This window comes from Strongylocentrotus purpuratus, unplaced genomic scaffold (assembly GCF_000002235.5).
Source record: "Strongylocentrotus purpuratus isolate Spur 01 unplaced genomic scaffold, Spur_5.0 spur5_scaffold_7, whole genome shotgun sequence".
Lineage (NCBI taxonomy): Eukaryota > Metazoa > Echinodermata > Echinoidea > Camarodonta > Strongylocentrotidae > Strongylocentrotus > Strongylocentrotus purpuratus.
The window spans coordinates 8135740-8161966 of record NW_022145613.1 but is presented as its reverse complement, the minus strand read 5'-3'; the positions used below and the strand labels follow the sequence as shown (position 1 = coordinate 8161966).

At 36.6% G+C, this 26227-nt stretch overlaps 1 protein-coding gene across 1 annotated transcript; it reads left to right on the top strand.

The window, feature by feature from the left end:
• The first annotated feature begins 1496 nt into the window (after window positions 1-1496).
• Window positions 1497-25651, top strand: LOC578021 (exocyst complex component 3). Its single transcript, XM_030974584.1, has 24 exons — window positions 1497-1711; window positions 4203-4372; window positions 4842-4932; window positions 5496-5602; window positions 6160-6241; window positions 6727-6765; window positions 7363-7472; window positions 8779-8892; window positions 9348-9453; window positions 10147-10230; window positions 11184-11257; window positions 12560-12655; window positions 13515-13581; window positions 16413-16505; window positions 17762-17855; window positions 18306-18376; window positions 18918-18971; window positions 19952-20043; window positions 20702-20773; window positions 21433-21591; window positions 22583-22694; window positions 23990-24073; window positions 24377-24469; window positions 25454-25651. The coding sequence occupies exons 1-24, from the start codon at window positions 1634-1636 to the stop codon at window positions 25532-25534; spliced, it is 2223 nt and encodes a 740-aa protein (XP_030830444.1). The 5' UTR covers window positions 1497-1633; the 3' UTR covers window positions 25535-25651.
• The last annotated feature ends 576 nt before the right edge of the window (window positions 25652-26227 follow it).

The following is a 26227-nucleotide window of genomic DNA, read 5'->3' as shown; positions in this document are numbered from 1 at the left end:
GATAGATACTTTGAGAGGAAGGCAGAGTGAGAATGGAGGTGATATATGAGTGACGAGAGGGAGAGATCGAAATAGAGAGAAAGAAAGAGAGAGATGTATGGCAGAGAGTGAGAGAGATATTTAGAGAGAGAGAGAGAGATAGAAGAGGAGAGAAAAAGGAGAGGAAGAGAGAATGTGTGTGTGTGTGTGTGTGAAGGGGGATTTTCTGAAAATGAAAATTAGAGAGTTTATTAATAGTTATACAGAGACAAAAGAAAAACATAGGAAACTTAACAGTGACAAATTAGAAGAGGAAATCAGATGTTTAGAAATCAGCTTTTGGCTCGACCATCTAGAAATATATTTGATGAAATTGAGGAGGGATCCAACTTGAATATATTGTATTACTATACTCGACGAGGGCCGTTTAGGTTGAGGAAGGAGAACAGAAAACACAATATTTCGAACAGTTACTTAAGTTTAATAAACGGAAAAGTGTGATAAGAGAATTATATGTTAAAATATTGGATATTTGGTCACGGTGGGTTTCGAAAGGCTTTTGACTCTATACATAATTTCTTATTTAAGATCCTAAAATTATTTGTATTTGGTCAATCATTTTGTTCGTGGATTAATGTATTATGCACATATATTATTACTAGTTGTATTCAGGGGCGTCTCCAAAGGGGGGGGGGTGGGGGTGCGACACCCCCCCCCCACCTGTCAGGATATTTTCGGTAAAATTGCGCTGCCGTCGGGAAAAAAGAGAAAAGGGGAAGGAAAAAAGAGAGCCAAGGGAAAGGGGGAAAAAAAAAGGAAAAGAAAAGAAAGAAAGGAAAAGAAAGGAAAGAAAGGAAAAGAAAGGAAAGAAAAGAGAAAAATGAAAAAAGAGAGGAGAGGAAAGAAAGGAAAAGAAAGAAAAGGAAGAAAAGAAGAAAGAGAGAAAAGGGAAACAAAAGAAACGGGGGATGAAAGAGAGGAAAGAGAGGGAAGGTAAAAGCCTGAAGAAAGGAGGAGTGGGAGTAAAAGAGAGAGGGGTCGGAGTCGGGGTCACTACTGATAAGGACTGCTGTTCATGATACGAAATGAGGATCGCCATGGGGGTATCCCCCATCCAATATTCCCCTTTCTTATTATAAAGTTTGTTTGATTATTTGATTTATATGAATAGCGACCCTCATCCCGTATTATGAATAGCGACCCTCTCCTCGTATTATGAAGAGGGACCCCTAGGAATAACGACCCCCTATTTTGTATCATGAATAGCGACCCTCTTCTCACATTATGAATAGCGACCCTTTTCTCGTATTATTAATAGCGACCCCAATTGCAAATAGCGTTTCTTTATGAATAACGAGCGGACCCCTAATAACCCCCAAGGACAATTACCCCCGGAGAACTACCCCCCCCCCCCCCACCCCCGAGGACAATAACCCTATAATATTCAATCACAGTGAATCAACGATCACACTCGTCTATTATGTGCCCTATGTAGTGTTTTTCATTTTTGTTGTCTTCTCAACGATACCATATAATCTAGGGGTGTAGCATTTTCGTTCATTCGAGTTATAAAAATTGCTAAACATACGGTATTTTTCCACACTATTCTACTGTTTTCTTGGTCTGTTTTCTTGGTCTGCTATCCACATTCACGATGCTGGGGGAGGACTTTGGAAAGGCAGAAATTGATGCTATAGAATCGGCTTCAAAACGTGTTGAAAACATGTTGAAGGTAAATTCGAAGCTGAAATTTTACATTACCCTGCATACTGCACTGCACTGTAGGCCTACAGCCAAGGCAAATACAGATTGCAATTTACAGGAAGTGCTCGCGCTCGTTTATAGGCTAGGCCTATACTGTTTTGAATGTGGAGTTGCAGCCAGTGTATACAACTATAAATGGTAGAAAGGGGAAATAACTCAGTTGTGTAATCATAGACTAAATTGTGACTACATGTCAACTCATTGCAAAATATAACTGTTAGTAGTCTAGATCTAGATCTAGATTTTATTATCATTATTGTTAATATTAATTTTATCAGTTTTAATGTTAATTACTAGATTCTAGAGTAAAGTACCCGGTTTTCGGCCACTTAAGACAAAATCCTATTTATTGGACTCTTTACTTCCTATTTATTATCATTTCTTGTTCAAATCATGAAGCAAATATTATTATTATTTAAACAAAAAAAGAATCCCCCAAAAAAATCACGAATTGCCATGACAATATTCATTTCAATTTTCACTGTTTTGGAGCCGGTTATCGGCCGAGCGTTTCAGTTTACGGCCGCATGTACAAAGTCAATAGGAAGCGCTCGCGCGCGCCGTGCGTTTCTGCGCTGATGTATAGCACAAGCGGGCGGAGCAGGTATCCCACGCCGGAGCTCCCGGGTGCTCGCCTGGCCGAATACAGGCACAGCGGTGATCGGAAGTTGGAATCTGAATTAGACAGACATATCGTGTGTGCGTCGCGGTGTGCGGCTGCATTGATTTAATACATGCGATGAGATACTTTTGAGCTTGCGACCAGCACAAAATCGGGCTCTATATCTGAAAAATACTTGAAATAAAGCTCATTTTATGGTACCCATATTTCTTACATACACGCGTAAGAAACTCGATTTTTCAGATTTGGGTAGCGGGACCGCCGATTACATCGCTAAAATGTGATATTTTAGGATATATTTTTCATTGCAAATGTGGTTCTTCAGTGACACTGGCATGGTATGGTATGTGTGGGATATGTGTTATGCTATTATGCGATGTATTTTAAAGTGATTTTACCATGTATCCAACCAATTGGCCGAAAACCGGAGCTGACCGATTACCGGGTACTTTACTCTATCTAAATTAGGTCTAACAGTTAGATCTAATAGTCTAATTTATTTGATGTAGATCTAGATCTTGATCTAGAGTAAAGGAGGGGGTTTTCGGCCACTTAAGTCAAAATCCTATTTTTTGGACTCTTTACTTCCTATTTATTATCATTTCTTGTTCAAATCATGAAGCAAATATTATTATTTAAACAAAAAAAGAATCCCAGAAAAAAATCATGAATTGCCATGACAATATTCATTTCAATTTTGATTGTTTCAGAGACAGTTATCAGCATAGCGAGACATGTACAAAGTCAATAGGAAGTGCGCACGCGTGCTGTGCGTTTCCCCGCTGATCTATAGCACTAGCGGGCGGAGCAGGTATCCCACGCCGGAGCTCGCCATGGCGAAAACTATCTTTGCGGTGATCGGAAATTGTAATCTGAATTAGACAGCAATATCGTGTGTGCGCTGCGGTGCCCGGCTGCATTGATTTAATACATGCGATGAGATACTTTCGAGCTTGCGACTCATGCAAAATCGAGCTCTTAATCTGAAAAATACTTGAAATAAAGCTCATTTTATGGTACCCATATTCCATACAGACACATATAAGAAATGTGGTTCTTCAGTGACTATGATATGGCATGTTATGGTACATGTATGTGTGGGATATGTGATATGCTATTATGCGATGTATTTTAAAGGGATTTTTCCATGCATCCAGCGGACCGGCCGAAAACTGTCGCCGGCTGATTACCCCCTCCTTTACTCTAGATCTAATTTGTAATGAAAATACTGTTAGATGTTTCCTTAGTTAATTTATCAACTAATTTTCCTTCTAAAGTAACTGCTTTATTAGAGGCATTATGCAATTTGCATTATAGAAATATCTTATTCTTCTTATTATTATTTAGGATTTATTGTTGTAATATATTGTTATTAGATCCTAATTTCTATTTCAGTTATTACTGTTATTCTCCCATTGCACGTTTACTTTATAAATTATGACGTATTGATGCAGTTGTATACGAAAGTCTTCATGTGTGAGCCCCAAACAAAATATGAATATAAATTTTGTCTGGAGATCACTCTTAATTAAATGTTAATGAAATAATTGGATAATTCAAGATAATGTTAGTCCAAGCCCAGTATAAGAATTCATTCCTAGCTTCTCATTCATAATCATGTACAAAATATGTGGCTTCAATATTCAAGCCTTGATCTAAATTTACTGTCTGAGCCAAATCATTTCCATGTTATTCACTGAGCCATGCCACTTCTGTCATTCTGCTCCATAATTCCATTTTCGCTCTCCAGGTGACGCCCATTTCTAATTGACATGAAGAAGAGTATTGCTAGGGTTAATCAATCAAGTGGTTATGTCCGTTTATGTTTTGTTTACAGAGGCCTGATCAATTGGAGAGAGTGGAGCAGTTCAAGAGAAGGGAAGCCAGGAAGAAGGCGTCTGTAGAGGCACGTCTGAAGACAGCAATGCAGTCTCAGCTCGATGGGGTTAGGACGGGACTGACGCAGCTGAGTGGTGCCCTCAACGGCATCAAAGAGATAAGGACATGGTAATGTCTTTGAATATAGTTCTTTGAATGTAGTTCTCTCTTTCTCTCTATCTCTCTCTTTCTCTTTCTCTCTCTATTTAACTCACTCATGATGAACACCTCCTTCACTCACCCTTGATCCTCTTTCTCCTGTACACCTTGGTCACACTGCCAAACAGACTCTAAACCAACAGATTCTTGGTCATTCAGGGTAATTGAAATATATTTCAATTGTTTGTTAGCGCTGTTGTCAGTCTAGTGTGAGTCTTGTTGGTGTAACTAAGTTTTTAAAATAATTTTTACACAAAAATAATTATGTGTTACCAATGTGTAAGTTTATTTTTGTAGCTCCACACATTGAGTATATGATGGCACATACTTGACACTATCGAAATCCAGCCAAAACTTTATGTAGACTTGCATTATTTTCTGAGATTATTTAAAGTAAGATTGTTTTATTATTATTTCTTCTATGATTGTATTTACACAGGGTCCATGAAGTTGATGTGAGGTACAGGGAGTGTGCTGAGTTGACCTCTACACTCGGAGAGGTCAAAGAAGTAGCAAGCCAACACAGTCAGGTAAAATAATTTATTCATCCACCTCCCCCCCCCCCCCAAAAAAAAAGAAGATTAATGATAATAATAATATGACGTACAAATTTTAGTGTGGAAGTGGTTTTAAAGATTTTTTTATAAAACAGTTCATTAAAGATATATGGAAATAATGACAGAATTTAAAAGAAATTGGTTGAATGATTATTATTAGATTTTGCTTAACAAATAGCAAAAATAATTCAGAAGTTTAAAAAGAAAATGTTTTGAAAATTTATATTTTACAATGAATTTGCAGTGCGAATGTATATGTCTTGCAAAACAATATGCATTGAGTATATATACAATCATCTTTTTAAATCTGTTTGCAGTACACTCTGTACATGGTTGAATGTGTGTGTCCCCACAAATTCAAGAGGCTATATTCAAATCATAAATATGAAAAAGAATTGCCCTCACTAATATATTTGTATATGTATTTATATATATATATATATATATATATATATATATATATATATATATATATATATACATTATCAACAAAAAGAGAGGTATTCATTTAGTATTGATTTTACTTATCCAATTAGCTTGCAGCTGCTGTGGAGAATTTGAAGCACATTTTCACTGTCCCGGAAAACGTCAAGAGAACAGAGATGTACATAGAAGAAGAAAAACTGCTTCACGCCCATAAAGGGTAAGACCATGACATCTTATCACTTCTGCCATTTCTCACTTGACTTGTTTGCATTTGGATTCCCTGTATGACATCACATTACAAACAACCCATTGCCAGTGGCATGCCAGATTTCCCTTATCATTATTGATCAGGATGTCCAAGAATCCATGACTTTCTTGTCCTGTGTCCGATTTTTGGTAAACATTGATTTTTTTTCCCTACGGTAATTGTCCTTCACATAGACCTACTTTCAATGTAGTAGTAATTCTTGAAAATCTGAATGTCAATTTAGAAACAGTATGGTTGAACTTGAGGCAACCATCCCCCCTTCCCCTCAAAAAAAAATAATAGAGAGAAGAGTGGACAGATGAAAGTGAATTGAGAAGGACAAACATGAGGCTGAAACTGAGGAGAGAGAGGAAGAGAGAGAGAGAGAGAGAGAGAGAGAGAGAGAGAGGGGGGGGGGGGGAAGGGAGGGAGAGAGAGAGAAAGAGAAAGAGAGAGAAAATCAAAGCAATTTATAAATGATGTTGTCAATATGTCAAATAGATTTATCTTGTGTATTCCTTCCTCAGATTGATGGAGCTGGAGAGTTCACGAGATGACCTCCTTTATGAATTACACAAACAGCCATCAGACAATCCAACAGATAACCATGTAAGTATTCATACAAGCAAACAATGAATCTAACTTTCACGAATTTGAGTCAAAAGTTAAACAAGTAGAATAAACCATAATTTTGTGTGAAAGCCTTTAGCCATGTTAAACAGTTTGATTCTAGGTTAAAATATATATATACTACAAGGAATATTTATCATTGTAATGATACATTATGTTAGTTTTGTAGAATTGAATCACAACTTTATCATGCAAGTTGCTTCCTGAGTCTTATTCCAGTTGAGGTATTAATGGTAACTGCTTTTCTGTTATTATCCTGTTCTTTAGCAGGACAATTTTCTACATGTTTACAGTTTGATGTTTTACTATGCTTTACATAACTTTGAACATTTGAAACCCTGTTTTTTACCTACTGGTATTCATGTACATTTTTTTAAACATGAAACCTATAATAGTGGACTTAATTGACCTTTTGTTGATATTTGTTATCATTAATTGTATGTTTTGGGTGTTTTGTATTACAGCTCCTGCAAAGATATTTCTCAGAAGTAGCAAAACTGTCAGTAAGTACAAATAAACATACTCTACTTTTTACATGTACATAGTCAGTAATTAACATACACTTTCGTCAAAAATGATATCCTGTGAAAATTAATTTATGAAATTAAATGTAAGCAGACATTGTGTCAGTTGAAATTTTGGATTGTTCTTTCCATGAGTAAAAAAGATGTTTAAAAAAAGATCCCAATAAATGTTCAACCTTAAAGAGAAATAATCATAAGTGACACTAGATATGGGGCCACAATTCCCAACCACCCCACCCCTTCCTTTCTTGTATCATGAATTTTTGAAATGTTTAATCTAGAACTTACTCTAAAGGCTACTTCAAATATGACACTGTAAACCACGGTGGCATTTTTTTATGGTGACGTTAGTGTAATACGCTTCAGATTACTTTATCTTATAACACAGAGTTTAGTGAACACATTGAGGATCTTTGGTGTATACAGTTGCTATTCATCATTCATTTCTTTTACCGCGGCATATCTCAACAAGCCTTCTAAATGATGGTTGATTATATACAATTGTGTAATGTTTGATGTGCTGCATTGTAAATATTTACATATTAGACACTAATTTCTTTCTTTCGCTTTCCCTAGGACATGCTTTTCAAGCAGATAAGATTGGTCCTGCAACGTCACTTACTCATCGCTAGCAGACAGCCTCAGCTGGTCGTCACATGTCTTCGTATTATAGAAAGAGAAGAGAGGTGAGTTGCTTTTTATATGTTAACTACTGAAGCCCCATTGACACATGATGCAGTAAAATGCCTAAGAAAATGATGCCTCTGCAAAAATACAAGCATGAAGTTTTATGCCAGTTAGTAGGTAAAAAAAAAAGAGACTCCTGATTTGATTTTTCTTCAGTTTATTTACATTTTGTATGTCCAAATTATCCATTCAATTTATGGTAAACAATTATGATTGTTCTTTTTCTCTAAATGCCTTCCTTCAATTATCTGTGTGCTTTGAATCAGTTGTGCAATTTCGAAGAGAATCTTGGTAAAATTTAATAAGAAAATGAATCTGGTCAATGACCAAGAGCCCAAAATAAGTAAAATACGTATGCCTTGTAATCTTAATGGAAAATTACATTATAGCTGTCAATATAATTTTCTTGTTCAACTCTCATAGAATTTATTGAATGAAATATTTGAAGATCTGTATGATTTTGTAATTTCATCTACTTTATGAGAGAAGTAGGTCATACAATGTAGGATGGTTTATTGAGTGACAGGTTGTATGTTACACAGGACATACCAGCAGTGTGAAATTCACACTAGCAGTATGTGTAACAATAGAAGGGTGGGTGATATGTACATTGCTGGAATGAAGAAATCTACATGAACTCAGGAAGTAATTTCTTGGCTTAAATTATTTTGTAAACAAGGAGGAATGTAATTGACAATATAATCGATGACCAGTAATATGAGAGATGCTGAAGTTCAAAAGGTCATTTCATATGTGAGTGAGTCATTTTAGAAAACGTTTTTTTTAGAGAAAATGTTGAGTTCATATATGTATTGTGATTAGGTATTATTTTTTAGAGTGGACTTAACCTTCCAGAAAGTTGCCATGGACTAGGAAGAAATTTGATGTGGTAGTTTTGTAACCAAATTGATCAGAAACTTTCCTATCATTATCACTTCAAAAATATTTAAAGCAAGAACAGTGTTGTTGGATGTGTTGATTCAAAAAGCTTTATGGGATGTGAAAGCTACATGAAGGGATTTAGATAAATCGTAGTGTGTTTTGCTGAATATCAATAAAAGTAAAGGTATAAGTTATCACAGGAATAAATAAAAAGGCTTAATTCATAATTTGTTTAATTACTTAATCTTGTTTGAACACCTGATGTGAGGGTACATTGTGATACAAACATAATTTTATCATACTTTGATGTAACACAAATGTTTATGTTATCTTCTGTAAGTCTCTATAAAACAAAACAAAGCATGTCATTCTATCTCTTTCTTGTTTTAATTATCTTTGTTTTTTTCTTCTTCATTTGATCAGGATTGATAAGAAGATGTCAGATAGAGAGAAGATGGCCGGGTTCAAGGCACCAGGGCGCCCTAAGAACTGGCGTAAGAGATGTATTGACGAGCTCAAGAAGGTGGTTAATATCAAGTAAGTTGATCTTTCAGTACAAATCTTATATATAATAATAATAATAATAATAATAGTAATACTCAGCTTTTATATAGCGTGAATAACAATAAAGTCTCTAAGTGCTTCCAAATTTGGAGATCATTACTCCAGCTTTAGCTGTGCTGCCATTACAGCTTATAATTGTGTTTCAGCTTATAATTGAATTGCTTTATAAGCTAGTACCGATAACTGGATCAACAGATCCAATTCACTTGCTTACACCCTGCGAATTGTGAAACTTGCGTTACCCCATTGTATTAATTTTTTATATTTCAAATTATGTTTTTTTAACTGGTATATATTCATTTTGTATTTCTTATTCAGAGTGATCGCTAATTGTTACAAGGTTATAATGTTAAACCCAAATTGCTGTGTTACGGAATTAATCATGTATGTAATTCGTCATATATTTTCTCAAATTTCCCGTTACTCAGGATTGAAGGTAGCCAGTTAGAAGATCGGAGCATGGAGCGCATGTGGTTAGTGCGCCATCTAGAGTTGATCAGACAGTACATGGTGGAGGATCTTCAGGTTGTCAAAGTAAGTGTTATATTTATACCAAATTAGTTTTGTTTTCAAATAATTTATTTGGTACCACTAAGATATACCATTTTATGTATTTCAACTCAAATATGATCCTTGTGGAAAGTGAACATTTTGCGATATTTCAGTAGCACAGCTGCTATTCTTGATAATTCCAAAATGATTAGATATAGTATGTAACTGATGATAATAATAATTGATTCTTATTGAGCGCAACTACAGACAAAATGATCAGAGCGCTATTACAACAGTAAAGAAACATACTAATCATAACAATCAAACAAGGAACAGTAATTAAGATATTATGAACGAAAAGAAATTCAGATACTCAAAACATACATGGATTCAAGATGGAAAGAGTTGGGTTTTAAGTTTTTTGTGAATGTGTCTTTTGTACTACATAGGCGGAGTTGTTGTGGTAGAGTGTTTGAAAAACCTGTTTGAAAAACCTGTATGTAAGTTTACATATTTGTTTAAAAGATGTGTGAACAGGTGAAAGGACCTAAGTTCCTGTTAGGTTATAATACTCATATCTGTGTGTATTTGTAACAATTTATGTGTGTTGTCATTCATCATTGTGTAAGTATACAACAGTCTGTCAGTAAAACTATTATTCATTTTGCCTTAGCACAATTTTCTCTCCCAGTAAACTAATGTGATAATAATCTTTGTTTATGTTCTTGATTGCAGTACCTGTGTGTCCCCCTGTTTCCTCCCGATTACAAGATCTTTGAGTTCTTCATCAAGACCTACATAGAGAATGTCTCTGGACATGTAAGTAATCGCAGCAGATTTCTTAAACCTCTACAGTGCATATCAAAAAAAGTACCAAACTTTGGCAGATTCCCATTTAAAAGTTATAACTTGTTCAACCTTGAATTATATTTCATTTTAAAGAGTAATTAATATTCTGTTTAATGATACCTTATTCATAACTTTCCTGCCACGGATGACTGAGCAGTAGCCTTTTCAAAAAGTGCTGTCAAAATCCTCTTGTACCAAGTTTGGGCTGAGGCAATGATTGTGGGTCAAAAGCCCTTGGGCGTTGAAATATTTCAGTCTGAGAAAAGATATGTGGTGGTCAGTCATCCAGAAAAGACATGAATAGGGTATCATAAGACTGAAAACAAGTTACTCTTTACCATGAAATAGGTTTCAATAACACACTAATTATGACTTTTTAATTAAAGCTACTGAAGTTGGGTATACTTTTGTTTATATATGCACCGTATAGTGCCACCAAGTTTACAATTGTTTATCACAAATATTAATTTGTAAGACAAATATTGATGATGTTCCCTCTCTGTGTGTTCCTCATTGTCACATACCATGTTTCATGATATCAAACTCGTAGTTTTAAGAATCTGTCTTGAATCTCAAGAAAGAAAGGATAAGCTTCTTTTTTTCGTACAAAAATGGATACATTTTGAAAAAATCAACTGCCAATGGCACTGAAAAGAATACTTTTGAATTACTGAATAAAGGAGTCTATTCTTGTAATCCTCAGGTAAAGGGTCATGTTTTGGAACTAGAATACCTGGTACCGGTACTTTCTCTAGAATATGGGATTAGGTGTAATTAGGAGATGAAGGCTTTATTGTGCTTTGTGTCTTTCATAAGGAAGGAAGAAGAGTTGTTATCTTCCCCTTCCTCTATTTTAGCTAGCTTTCAATGAAAATACATCATTAAAGACGATACTTAATGAAGCTTTTTTTTGTTATGTTCAGCTTCAAGACCTGATTGGTTCTGGCCTGGAACACAATGAGATTATTCAGATGCTAACATGGATTACAGAATTCAAGTAAGTTCTCTTGAAGTACATGGGAATACTGTATCACAACGACATACATGCTCTATTAGAACGGAAATCACTTTTACTACTACTTGTTCATGTACATGGTCAACAATTTATTATTATTTTTCAATTTCATAACATACTTGACACTGTGAGTGAGCCCAGTTGACTTTATCAAATTCTTTATTGAAAAAAAGGTACTAATCAAAAGTCACAAGAAAATTTGACTGTAAATAAATGTTGGATATCGTTCACTGCTTATGTTGAATATTAATTAAATATAGCTGATGCCCTGCTCAATGCAAACTCTAGTTGAATACATCAATTATGAGGTCTGCTACCGGAATAGGCCAATTTTGTAATGTAACCAAATTTAATGGATACGTCTTTGTGAAGTGCCACGATACAAATTATTTCATTCACCACATGAAAATTATAGCATTTCAATAGACAGTAGGACAAACATTATGGCTTGACCTACCTAGCAACACTTGATATATGCAGTTTGCATTCTGACTATCGAAATAGTGAATAGTATTGAATTATTTTATCAGGTGAATGAAATAATTTGTATTGAGGCACTTCACTAAGTCTTATGTATTACATTTGGTTACATTATGAAGATGACCTATTGTATCGCAAAAGATTTATGTCTTGCTTAAAGGACATTAGTACTAAGCCAGGGCTTGAATCCATCAAAGTACATATTCGGTCAAGTTTTGAACACTTTTGTTGCTCTTCTTTACCTCTCTGCACGGATGCTTGTTTGCCACAAGTGCAATATTTTTCCCAAAACATTAACCAGCAATGGATGGAAGGATTGCTTTGTGCAAAACAATGGATTTGCAAATTTTCTATTTCTGGTCTCAATTAGCTGGATTACAAGCCTTTGGTATATCTATCCCCTGATAAATACAGTTAAGAGCCTGATACTGATATCAATATTAATAACTTAACAACATTTGCTTTATCCCTAGGGGCTAGTGTTAGTGAATAGGACATTTGTACGTAAAATATTAACACAAGCCACAAAGGTCAGTTCAGCAGACGATAATTTTGCAAAATCGATAACACTAGCTACCGGAAGTTGATGATATTCAGAGGTCAAAGCCTTAACACCAGCTGTTTTCCATTTCGGTGTTTAGGGCTGGTGTTAGTGTTTATTCAATGTGGCAAAAGGAGATAATTTGCATCTTTAATCAATAATTTTAAACCACTCAACTACAGCAGCTCCACTTTATCGTTATCATTGGTATCAGAACTCCACACTAACCTTTTGACCCACCATTGTCTGCTTGTCATCCACAGAGGTCCAATGCTCCTTGGTCACCCTGAACTTGGTATAGACATCAAGAAAGAACCTGATGCGCTCTCAGATCAGATGGTAGAAGATCTGCAGCAAGAGTGAGTCTGGTTTGCTCCCTCTCTCTGAAATGTATATGTGCTTCACCTTTAAAGCCCCATTGTCCTACATGTAGCTACTTGCTCCCTCTATATAGCAAACAATGCCGAAGCGGTGCCTGTTGGTCCCCCATGATCCTCTTTTTCTTATGTTAATTGAGAGCTGATTTGATGAGATAGCGACCTGTCAGTGACCATGCTGGGTAGTCTAATCCCTCCTGGCCAAACTAGTACAGATGGGCTTTAATACTTGGAATCATTTTCCACAACTGATGTACAATGTGTCAGGTATAGATGGGTTTTAAATGCCAGCATTTTTTCCATCTTTTTTTTCTTTTACCAGAATTTCTTCCCAGTAAATATAGTTTTACGTTGTTCTTCTTTCAGTTCTTGCTTCTCTTTTCCATTGTGCCTTAACAGTACATGAGTATTATTATTCATTATTGTAATTAATCTTGATGGTTTATTTTCTGTCTTGTAAGTACGAGTGTTGGACAGGTTGTTTTGTGGAGATGTGGAAAATAAACCTATAATGATTTTATCAAGGATATGAAGTGATGAAAATGTAAGACAGAATCAAAATTGAAGAAAAAAATGGTGACGGACGGACAGATATGTATAGTTTCTGTGGCATCCAGTTTATTTGAACCATAAAAAGCTTGTCTCTTTCCTTCAGTTCAACTTGGGTTGATCCCATGGAGCTTTGTATGTAAGTATGTATGTATGTATATGGGTAAACACTGAATAGCCCGAGAGCAATTAAATACCTACCTTGTGGAATCATTATTTAGAATACATATTTGTAAACTAGATTGCACAGTTAGACTTACATTGTTCTGCTTCCTTTTGTTTTATGATTCAGATACATGAAGACTCTACACACCAATATTCAGTTCTGGATGGCCAATGCTATGGAAACAGATACCAAGGTAGGATTTATTTTCCTATTGTGGACGACCTCAATACAAAATAGGCAAATGTGATAATAGAAATTGTTATGATATTTGAAATAAGAGAACAGATATTGAATGAAACAAGTTCTACACCATGTTGAATAAATTACATGAGATGGAAATTAATTTATCAGAGATATTGATTTTATGTTTTATCATCTCCATAGTTATTCCCGGCAATGGGAAAATAACATCATAATCATTATGTATAATTGTCGATAAAAAAAGACATCATCATCACCTTCATTATTATTGTCACCACCACTATCATCATCATCATAATCATCATCATCATCATCATCATCATCATCATCATCATCATCATCACCATCACCAAAACTTCATTATGACCACCACCATCATCATCATCATCATTATCACCACCACCACCACCATCATCATCATCATCATCATCATCATCATCATCATCATCATCATCATCATCATTATCATCTCCAAAACATCATTATGACCACCACCATCATCATCATCATCATTATCACCACCACCACCACCACCATCATCATCATCATCATCATCATCATCATCATCATCATCATTATCACCACCACCACCATCATCATCATCATCATCATCATCATCATCATCATCATCCCCATCATCATCATCATCATCATCCCCGTCATCATCCTCATCATCATCATTATTATCACCACCATCATCATCATCATCATTATCACCACTATCATCATCATCATCATCATCACCACCATCATCATCATCATCATCATCATCATCATTATCACCACTATCATCATCATCATCATCATCATCATCATCATCATCATCGTCATCATCATCATCATTATCACCACTATCATCATCATCATCATCATCATCATCACCATCATTATCACCACTATCATCATCATCAGAGCTGCCAACTAGTACGGATTTCCCGTAATTGGTACGGAAATTAACGACCATTACGGAATGTTGTCTCAAATTACGGATTTAAAAAAAAAAAAAAAAAAAAATTTTTTTTTTTTTTTTTTTTTTTTTTTTTTTTTTTTTTTAATGAATTAAATATGATTTATCGTAGCGAGTGCTGTGAATAGGAGCCATTTTTCATGATAAACTGTGTTGTGATGACCTGAAATTCAATACTTAACATCTTTGTGTGAGTAAAATCACCAAAAATTTCAGATAATCATGCGTCCGCGCAGTGTTGGCGTGTCGTTTTTTTAGATTCATAGCGCCGCATAAGAAATTACTGATTTATACCCCAAATTACTGATTTTGAGCCTTGTGATTACTGATTTTCTGTTCTGGAGGTTGGCAGCTCTGCATCATCATCATCATCATTATCACCACCATCATCATCATCATCATCATCATCATTATCACCACTATCATCATCATCATCATCATCATCATCATCATCATCATCATCATCATCATTATCACCACTATCATCATCATCATCATCATCACCGTCGTCGTCATCGTCGTCGTCGTCGTCGTCGTCATCATCATCATCATCATCACCCTCATCCTTATCCTATACCACTCTGTTTCTTACATTTATGAAAATCATATCTTGAAACACCATTGCTAAATTTCAATGATTTCTTCTGTCATTTTTCATTTTAATATAAGACACTCATGTACATTCAGATGGGCAGGGAGGGGGTAGATAAGAGGGAGAGAGTAGCATAATGTACTGTCACGAAATTGGTTTCATTTCGTAGATAGCTATTTCGGCGTAGATGGCGTAATTCAAGTTAAATAAACGATGCTATAGTCACGTGTCAATTTCAAGAATGTTTGATCGTGCATGTTTTCGACGGTTTTAGTCTAATTACTTTTCTACCATGAATAATTACTTGTTCTCTTCTGTTTAGTTTTATAGATTAAAACTACTGCTTTCATTTGATATATGGTTTGTTTCAATCTGATATTGGAAAGTGAAGTTATATCAATGTTTATGTAATTCTTGGAAACCTAACGAAAATAACAAATATTTAAGAAATGTGTATATAAATCAAGTGTCATTCGTGTAGACGAGTTTCCTGTCATAGTCTACATAATTGCCGTCGCCCACTGGGCACACTTACACTGTAAGGCAATTAGGCTATGTTTGGATATTTGCCCAATAAAGTATTGCGTGCAACGAAATGATTGAGATGATCGTTTGCATGTCTTTCCATGAGGAAGCCTAAGATTGATTTCTGATCTTAGGTGATGACCATGGTTAGAATCCAGGTTGTGTTTGTTGGGTCTTTTGCGTTCTAGCATTAGACAATACCAGGGGTTGCTCTTTCGGTGGTCCGGTGATCGTGGTCTGGTAGTAGACGGATGGTAGGGACTGTACAAAGACAGACGGTCTGGTTGTTTGAAGGTGCATGCATGAAGCAAACTGGTGCGGCCAATGGAAGTTGCATGCACAAGCAGACTGGTATAGACGTCTGAAAGGTGCATGAAGCAAACTGGTGCGGCCAATTGGAGTTGCATGCACAAGCAGACTGGTATAGACGTTTGACAGGTGCAGAAGCGGAATGGTTTAGTCGGCTGGTGGTACACGACGGTACAACGGTTGGTAGTAGACGGTGGTGAAGTACAGACCTGTGACGGTCTGGTAGTGTCGACTGGACGGTGGTCGAGAGGTGGTGTCAACGTCAACGGGGCAGTATATCTCTGCCAAACGGATCCACGGCGAAATTTATACCGGACTAGGAAAACCTGCCAGCAGGAGGCATCCTGACAAGATAAACTGCTGGGAAGAACATCGACAGGAACCGGTTTCGTTACAGTACATTGTTTCTAAATGTTGTATCTTCCTGTAGGATTGGAATGGTGAAGTGGAGCCTGATGCAGATGGAGAGGGTTACTTCAGGACGCAGCTTGCAGTCATTATCTTTCAGATGATTGAGCAGAATGTAAGTGTTCCTCCTCACCGGACTCACAACAAACAAATGTAAATTCAGGCCTGATAAAAACCTGATTTAAATCAGTTTCCTGATTTTTTTTGATTTTTCCTGATTTTTTCCTGATTTTCTTTTTCTTCCCGATTGATAAAAAAAAAAAAAATCCAGATTTAAAAAAAAAAAAAATTTTACCAATTTTTTTTCTTCTTCCATATTTTATCCTGATTTTCCCGATTTCCCCTTTTATTTTCTCTACTCTTCCCTATTTTGCCCTATTTTTGTCCAAATTTTTTTTACTTGAAAGGGGGGCGTGGTTGAGGGGAAAACAAAAAACCTATTTTTTTTTTTTTAGTGCTCACTATCACCCCTGTGTAATGAACAAAGTGATAGTAGTGGTGGTTATTTTGCTAAGAAAGCATAAATGCTTGTTAGTTAGCAACCAGAGGACCAACGGCTTCAGGTCCTCTCCGAGAGACCTGGTAAGGAGGATTAATGCCTTACCAAAGGGCACTAGCGCATCGCCTTGGTTTCGAACCCGGGTCGCCAGATTACAAGACCACTGCTCTACCAAATGAGCTATGGTGCCTCTTCATAAACAGAAACTTCCACTCCATGAATATTTCTTGGATCGTAAACTAATAGTGATAGTATAGTATAGCGCTCATGTCTGGCACATTGCCACTTCTGGCATGCCATTATTATAACCCCAGTTTAAGCATTGCTGATATTACAGGGCTCAAACATTTTAAGCAATTAATTCCTGCCAAGTACCCATTTATCCTCACCAGGGTGGAGTGTGGCAAATGTAGATAAATGCCTTGCTGAAGGACATAAGTTCTGAAACAGGGGTTCAAAGCCCGGACCTTGTGGTGTGCAGTCTTATCCATTGCACCACAACACCTCTACATCCTTTTCCCGCAATCAACTTCTGTGAAATTGACAAAATGAAGTGTTGTTCCATTTGTGATTCATTGATTTTGCAGCATGATCTGGACCATTCGTGAAATTTGTGAATATTTTATGCTCTCAACATTTTACAAAAGCAGTCATCTTTCACTTGTGTGTCTCAAAAGTATACTATAAACTAAATCCCTTTTGCATCATCACATTTTATCCACTATCCTTGCTATTACTGACACTACATTTAAATGAGCATAGTCGTTATATTCTATGATTTCAGATTGATAATGCGAGCAACTGATAAATCAACAAATTGACATAATTGACTCATCATTACTGTCGCTTTTGTCTCTGTCTTCCCATCTTAGCTACAAGTATCGAACCAGATAAGCAAAGACCTAACAGTCAAGGTGGTCCTGCTCTGTGTGGAAGAGCTCCAATTATTCATTGATACATACAGAGGTCAGTTCAGTTTGAAGACAAAATATCGCAGTTTCTGTGTTGATGAACTGATTGCTCATAGCGTGAGCGATAATGAGCGATGGGGTGATAATGAGTTTGAAGTTTATAGATGCTTCTACTGTGCTTACACAGTGATGGAACATTTCATTTAGCTGCTTCAGAAAATATATGTTGGTGGGGTGTGTGTTTTGTCTTCTGTTTCCCACTACTTATCCAAACATGATAACATAATCCAACAGACTCTTAAGAATTCAGTCTGCAATATCTTATAGAATTTATGTTCAGATTACAGAAGATTTTATTGTAAGGATCAAACATTCTAATAGGTGATGCAACAAGTATTAGAATTTCCGTGGAGTGAGTACCGTCACCATTTTTTGCAGTTGTGTTACTAGGTAGTAAGGAGTAAGTCATAGAAGATGTTTCCTTTGTTTCTCCCCTTACACTCAGATGCAATCCGAGACTACAAGACTAGCCACATGGCTGATAGAAGCCAGCCAAGATTCTTCTTCCAGTATATGGTAAGTCAGTGACGTGAACTTTGCTTTGGGCTATATTTCTTCAAAGATACGTACGCATGGTTAGGAATGGGGTTGCGATGGTGTGTTAGGTTAGGTTCACTGTTTTGGGTTGATACTGAGGTATTATACTTGGCCAAGTGTCAAAGTTTGGAATTATGTTAGTTTAGATTTAAATAACAACCACTAGTCACCATGCGTATCATCAGGACAATTATCCCCCTGGACAATCACCCCCCTCCCTGTTCATTAAAGGGAATGTCTACCCTGATAATAAATTGTTTTTTTTTAGGGAGGGGGGGGGGGGGGGAGGGGGGTGATTGTCCAAGGGCGTAATTTTCCAGAGGGTAATTGTCCTAGAACCGTCACCATGTGCTATACACATATTAGACTGTAGTGCAGGAGTTGTGTCGATGCAGTCATCTTATCATTTTGCTGAGACGGATGAAATCTGCTGCAATGGTGCTTTTATGCAGCTAAACATGCTGGTCGTAATAATTCTTAATTCTGATATTTGTGTTTAATTTTATTCTTTACTCTACAGGTGGCTATTGTGAACAACTTTCATTCCTTCATTGAATTCACCAAACAACTAGAGGTATGTAAGAGTGGTGTTCAACCTAATAGTTTGATTCAATAGAATATTTGAGAGCATTTGCTCTAGGCTATGCACGAAATATGTCTGGCATAGCAATGGCTATTACATGTTGAAAGTTTATGAGGTAATGTTGTGTAAAAACCTGTAATGCTATTATCTTATACTAAATAGTCCAAGTGCATGATCCTGCACATCGTTGATCTTATTTTAGCTGTCTGTGGTGTCACAAGAGGCACACAAGGCTTTTGGAGGACTTTTGATGAGTGGGGCTTAGCAGCCTGCAGGAAAAAAAAAGGAAAAATGTTCAGAAACACATGTACATGTACAGTCAACCTTTCTATAACGACTGCCCAAGGGAAACACAAAAGTGGTCTTTTTAGACAGGTTCCTTAAAGATAAACTTGAGTTCCGGTAAAAAAATAAAATTAATTCTCACAGAATCTAACGAAACTTACACTGAATGTTCAAGATTACAAATAAATGTCATGTGCCAATGTGAGTAATGAGCATAGAAAGATAAGGAAATCAGGGTAGTACTAGCCCCGACACCATGTGTGTTGTCCCATATACATCTATCTGTGTAAGTGATTGTTACTTTACCATGACTCTGCCAAATTTATGATGATTTTGATGACTCTAGAACCTTGCATTACACACCATTACCTACATGCTATATGATCAACTTTTCTGATCCATTCCACACCTTTTCTTTCATAATGCAATCGCATTACCAGTACTCAAGTTTATCTTTAAGTACATGTTTCAATGAGAAACCAAAAAATGTGGTCTTTGTAGACAGGTGGTCACTAAAGAAGGTTTGACTGTATATCATGATACTTATTTAGATCCAACTGTTGATTAACAGACCCATACTCTTCTGCAGAAGTTAAATATGCATTTTCATGTGATGGGCCTTCACAGTACGACTATATTATTGTTATCATTACTGTTTTGATGACTGTCACCTATCATGCTTACAGAGAAGGCATCTCAAGCTACCGGTAGGAGAGACAGGGTCAACATCAGTGTTCCAGGGTCTGATTGATGCCTTCAACAAGCTAGCTGGAGAGAGGTACGACCGTTCAAATTATCAAGATTTATACAGTAGGCTTACGGTCGCACCATGTGAGAGAGAGGGGGAGGATTAGGGAGTCCTGCAAAGGACCTTCAGTAATCTTTCTTTCTAGAGTGTGTGTGTGGGCCTGAAAAGGTCTTTTGGTAATCTTTCTCGAGTTCTAAAGAGAATTATAGCGCCGGTTGGCGAGAATGGGTAGTAGGAGGGGCTTGACGTTTCAAACAGGTTGTCGTCAGGAGTGTTATCAAGAATTATAGAAGAATAGAACCACATGATTGCTATAAATTATGAATTGTACTACCATGTATACCAGTAAAGATATTACCACAATGCAATGAGGCAAGTTTTTAATCTAATCTTTACACAGTATTCTACAGAATTAGCCATAACAAAGCATGAATATGGTTTTGAAATTTAAAAAAAAGGAGGAGAAGGAGGGACTGCACCCATGCAACTGAAGAATTTAACTGCAAATGAAAATAAAATAAAATGAAAGGAATTAAACTTCTGGTAACAGGGTGCTTGAAAATATTTTCTATTCAGGGAGCAGTATTGAAACTAAAGAAACCTGACCCCAAAAATAAACAATTCAAAGCAATATACGATGTCAAAAGATGAAGTTTATGTTGATTTATATTTGTGTATTTGTTTACAGTCTTGGCGATCTCTTGTGGGAGATGTTCTTAGATCTTGAGCCTCATCTCAATCAGATTATCACAAGACCATGGTAAGTTTCTTTTTCTTTCATTTGATAAGAATACGATATTGAGATGCTGTCTCTCAGTATTTCTGTCTCCCCCCCCCCTTTTCCCTGTTCCCTATCTTTCTCTTCATCTTTATCTGTGTGTGTTTGTCCCCCCCCCCCCCCCTCTCTTATTGTCTCTCTCTCTCTCTCTCTCTCTCTCTCTCTCAGTTTCTTATGTTTCTCACTTTTGCTCCTTCTTACCCTTTCTTACCCTCCTTCCTCTTTTTTTTGTACCCTTTTCCTCTCTGAATTTGTCTGCCTTGATCTCTTATAAAATTATGAAAGTGCTCTTTTTTATATCGATGTTTTAGCTCTTACATTCCCCCTTCTTCCTTTCACTTCTTCTCTCTCTTAAGTTCTCTTTCTGTATATCATGCAAAGGTCTCATGCAAACTTAGGTCATGTATGTATCTTGCAGAGCCATTGAACTGATTAGATTTAGGGTCATGATGTCAAAGATCAAAGGGTCATACATGTAAATGAAAAATAGCTTGTAATCCTGATTTTCAGAGAACCTGTTAATGAATTGCATTCAAACTCAAATTTTAAAAATAACCCCTCTATGACGGAGGCATAATTCGACTTTGCGCAATCGAAGATCCATCTATTTTTGTATATATATTTTTTTAATTGATGTACAGGTTTCAGCACCCTGGTTCCCCAGCCCTTGACACTGTGTCTATCACCATAGAAGATTACCACAATGACTTCATCCATCTCAGACCCAACTACTTTGAATCACTCATAAAAGAACTAGAGAAGAGGACTGTCACTGCCTACGTCAAAGCCATGCTAGAGAAGTGAGAGAAATTATTAGTTTTGAAAACTGTAAAGGTAGACATATTTGCGGTACATTAATTTTCACGGATTTCGCGGTAAAATTGGAGAATGCGAATCTTAGAACTCGCGAAAATATAAGTATGACTTCTTATGCATGTTTGGAACGAGCTGAATTGTGTCTAACGCAAAGTTAAGAACCTGCGAATATGTTTTGGGGTCGCTCAACGCTAAAAATTAAGCACGCTAAAATAATAGTGTTTACAGTAGACTAGTTCAGAGATAGCGCATGTCCAATAATGTCAAGTTTGTCATGTCAAGTCATGTGAAGAGCCATTCTCATATCTTTGAAAATAATAAATACCAGTTATCATAACTATAAAATTATCACTTTAAGGATCTAGTGAGGACGGTCACCGCCTACGTCTCATTACCGAATCAGTACATGTACCAAACAATCCCAAATGGCCAGATATTTGGAAAGAGGGGATAGATACCACTCTGTGCATTTTAGAATCATCATTCAGGGTTATATAAAAGGACTAAAAGATGTAGGTCCAATGGTTACAAGCATATGTTTGCTTTCTTAGCATTCAGGTAAAACAAATTAAAAAATGAATAAATCACATGCTTCACAGTTTAGCAAATATCTTGAACGGACACCCTGAGATCCATCTAGTCATACATTATTTAATTATCATTATTATTATTTGAACATATTTCATCAGGATAACAAGATCAGAGAGGACTGGTTTACATCCTGGTCCTGAATATTAAATGCTTACACTAAAACATCAGAATAAATTAATCATACATAAATAGTTAGAATTGTTGGAATACTCATCAAGTCATGATAAAAATATTAAGCGACCACAATCTTGAGTAGAAACCAAGTAATAATTAAATGATATTTACTTAAATATATAAAAACACAATTATGGAATCAAATAATCAACTAATCTATTTAGAATCAAATTCTGTCATACATGTATGTCACATCCTTGCTGCTTTCAGACGGATGACATTCCGGACGTACGAGGAGCGTAAGGAGGCTGCAGAGAAGATCACCAGAGAGAGTGATATGCTGGAGAGGCTCTTCTCACATCTCAAACGGTCTGAGGACATGGTAGGTTACCGGGCAGCCATTTTGTTTGTGATATTTGAAGGGCTGATAGGTGTGCCACTGAATAACTGACGGTATTTTATATTATCATTTTACATTATATTTAGAAGATCACTAGAGAGAGTGATATGCTGGAGAGGCTCTTCTCACGTCTCAAGCGGTCTGAGGACATGGTAGGTTACTAGGCAGCCATTTTGTTTGTGTGACATTTGAAGGGCTGATAGGTGTGCCACTGAATAACTTGACGGTATTTTACATTATTATTTTACATTATATTGAGAAGATCACCAGAGAGAGTGATATGCTGGAGAGGCTCTTCTCGCGTCTCAAGCGGTCTGAGGACATGGTAGGTTACTAGGCAGCCATTTTGTTTGTGTGACATTTGAAGGGCTGATAGGTGTGCCACTGAGTAACTGACGGTATTTTACATTATTATTTTACATTATATTGAGAAGATCACCAGAGAGAGTGATATGCTGGAGAGGCTCTTCTCACGTCTCAAGCGGTCTGAGGATATGGTAGGTTTGATACCAGGCAGCCATTTTGTTTGTGATATTTGAAGGGCTGATAACTGATGGTATTTTACAAATTTTACAAAAATTATTGAATTGTACACTTGAAATGTGATGAATGGTGCCATATTCCCTGCAGAAGGGTGCAAACACAGAAGATTATCTTTTTTCTTTTCTTTTTTCAATTTTTTTCAATTTTGTAATGAAAGAATCGGTAATAGTACAATGAAGTGATAATCTACTACTGTTACAATATAGATGATGTGTAAAGTTTGATAAATGTGTTGTGTAGTCAAAGGCAGGCAGGACAACCTATGTCATGCATATGTCTAGAAATGTACCTCTCCTGCTGGCCATTCGTCTGTTCTTACCCTACTGCCAACGCGTAACAATATGCGGATGTTGTGCCACTCTGTTATGCTTAAAGTAGTCACCCGAATAATCAAAAGTGTTTCGAATTGACGCAAAATTCATATCATTGCGAAGGGGAAGCCTTACTGATCATATATAACAACTTCCCACTTCAAAATATGTTTGGGGCCAGCAATAATCATCTCTCAAAAATGTTAATTTTGAGATCCAGATTTTCGTGTTCTTCAAGAGAAAATCTTTCCATCCAAATATAATTTGTCCATAATTATCAGTCGTTGTGAATTTTCTTTGAGTGACTACTTTAAGATTCTTTCCCTGTACATGTAACTATGCTTTCCCGTATGAGATTATGTGTTGTGATTGAAATATATCTTTTTTGGCACAGAGTATTTTCTTTTTTATATCCATTTTTAGGGCAACTCCCAATGTCAGGTCATTCCCCTGATGACCGAGGTCATTCGTATGGAAGACACGTCCATGCTTTCTCTTGAGATATCGGTGAGTTAATATGAATGGGAAACAAAATATGTATGAATATGTAACATTGAATGTTCAATCTTGAAGAGATAAGGAAAGAGAAATACAGAGAAAGAGAGAAAGTGAGGAAGACAGAAAGTGAGAGTGGTAGAGTAAGCGAAAGAGAGAGAGAGAAAAAGAGAGAAAGAGGCAGGGGAGAGAGAGGGGGAGGAGAGAGAGACACACACATCGTGAGACTGTTTCAACCGGTACATGAATGTATTATACTTCATGTCCATGTGTTTATACTTTACAAAAACATTATTTTTCATTCTTTGTTTTAAGACACTGGTTCATCGCTATTCCGACATCAGGACTGATCATCTGGTCAACCTGCTAGTCTCAAGAGGAGACTTCACTGTAGCTACTGCAAAACAGGTCAGTTTATCTCAGGGTTATACTGTCTACAGGTGACAAAGTCACAAACCTGTATATTAAGACTGCTCATGGGGAAATAGTAGAAGGGGTCTTTAAAGAGATAATTGTTAAAACAGTAAGGTAAAAGAGCATACAGGGTTGTTTTCTTTTGTTTGTTTAAAGAAGAAAGAAAAAGAAACAGTTATATGAATGCTCGCAGGGAAGTTGACCTGGGGCTGACTTCCAAACCAGCCACATTTTATTTGGGGGCATCAACTAGTCTACTCATACTAAGTTTTTATGCCTCCGTTACGAAGTAGCCGCAGGCATTATGTTTTCGGGTTGTCCGTCCGTACGTCTGTACATACGTACGTCCCGTTCTCGTGATCGCGTTATCTCAAGAACCGCTTGATGGATTCCTACCAAACTTTGGCCATGTATGTAAATTGCAGAGCCAATGAACTGTTAGATTTTGGGGGTCACGAGGTCAAAGGTCACAGAGCTCATTATGTATGCAAAAATAGCTTGTGATTGCATTATCATTAGAACTGATGGATGGATTACCATCAAACTCAAGACATGTATGTATTTTGCATTTGGGGTCATGAGTTCAAAGATCAAAGGGTCATACATGTGAGAAATAGCTTGTAATCACGATATTCTCAGAACCTGTTAATAGATTACAACCGAACTTGAATTTGAAATATTTCTTCTGTTTTGGTTTGTAAAATTGCTCTATGACAGAGGCATCACTTTTGACTGCGCGTAAAGTTCCATCTAGTTTTTATATGGGCTATTAGGCACAAAATGCTGTAATGATTTGATTAATTTATAAATACAAGTTTGTTTTTTTGTGAATGGCAAAGTTCCCATTTTGATTCATGCATTGGAATGAGAGACCTGAAAATATTAGTTTCTGTCACACGTACAGTGAATTGGCAGCTTTAAAGGCAGCTTGGGGAATTATTTAAAAAAAACATGGTTCTTTTCTCATTATGTCTTCAGGTCGTCATAGATACGCTTGGTGAAGATGATACGAGGCAGATGTCAACAAGAAGTATCTTCTCTGATATACCTGCTAAGTAGAAGGAATGGAGGATAAGGCTCTCCAATGAGTGATGGAGATAGAGAGATGGGGAGAGAAGAGATAGGGAGAGATGTGGGGAGAGAAGAGACAGAGGGAGATGGGGGAGGGAGAGAGTGAGAGAGAGAGGCACAAAAATGAGAGGGGAGATATATATGTAGATAGAGAGACAGACATAAAAGAGAGAGAGAGAGAGAGAGAGATGGGGAGGGAGGGAGGGGGAGAGAGAGAAAGAGAGAGAGATAGGGAGGGAGAGAGACAGGAACAACAAGAGAAGTGATGGATACATGTATATGGAGAGAGGGGAAGGATATAGAGAGATAGTATGAGAGACAACTGAGTACAAGAACATAATTATATTCTGCATATTGAAAAGAAATGTAAAGTAAATGTGCTGAATGCATATTAAAAATATATAAAAGAAATATAAATATGAGATGTATTTTGTAGGAACTGTAACTTCATGTGCAATATTTGTGTGTCAAGAAGGTGTAGGCTGTAATAAATGTAGAATTTTCGCCCTCAAAATTGACCATTGGAAACTGCATTAGCAGATATTTTTGTATTCTTCCTGATCATCTAGTAAGTTAATCCTTTCAATTAAAGGGATCGTTTAACAATGTTAAATCTGAGATACACGGCCCTACGTGTTATCAGTGTCTGTGATATGGTGTAATATTGAAGCCCTACAAAAA

Coding starts and splice junctions, on each gene's coding strand:
- LOC578021 (XM_030974584.1), top strand. CDS start 1,634: ATGCTGGGGGAGGACTTTGGAAAGGCAGAAATTGATGCTATAGAATCG. Junction 9,454..10,146: donor AGGATCTTCAGGTTGTCAAA/GTAAGTGTTATA, acceptor TCTTGATTGCAG/TACCTGTGTGTCCCCCTGTT. Junction 17,856..18,305: donor ATTCATTGATACATACAGAG/GTCAGTTCAGTT, acceptor CCTTACACTCAG/ATGCAATCCGAGACTACAAG.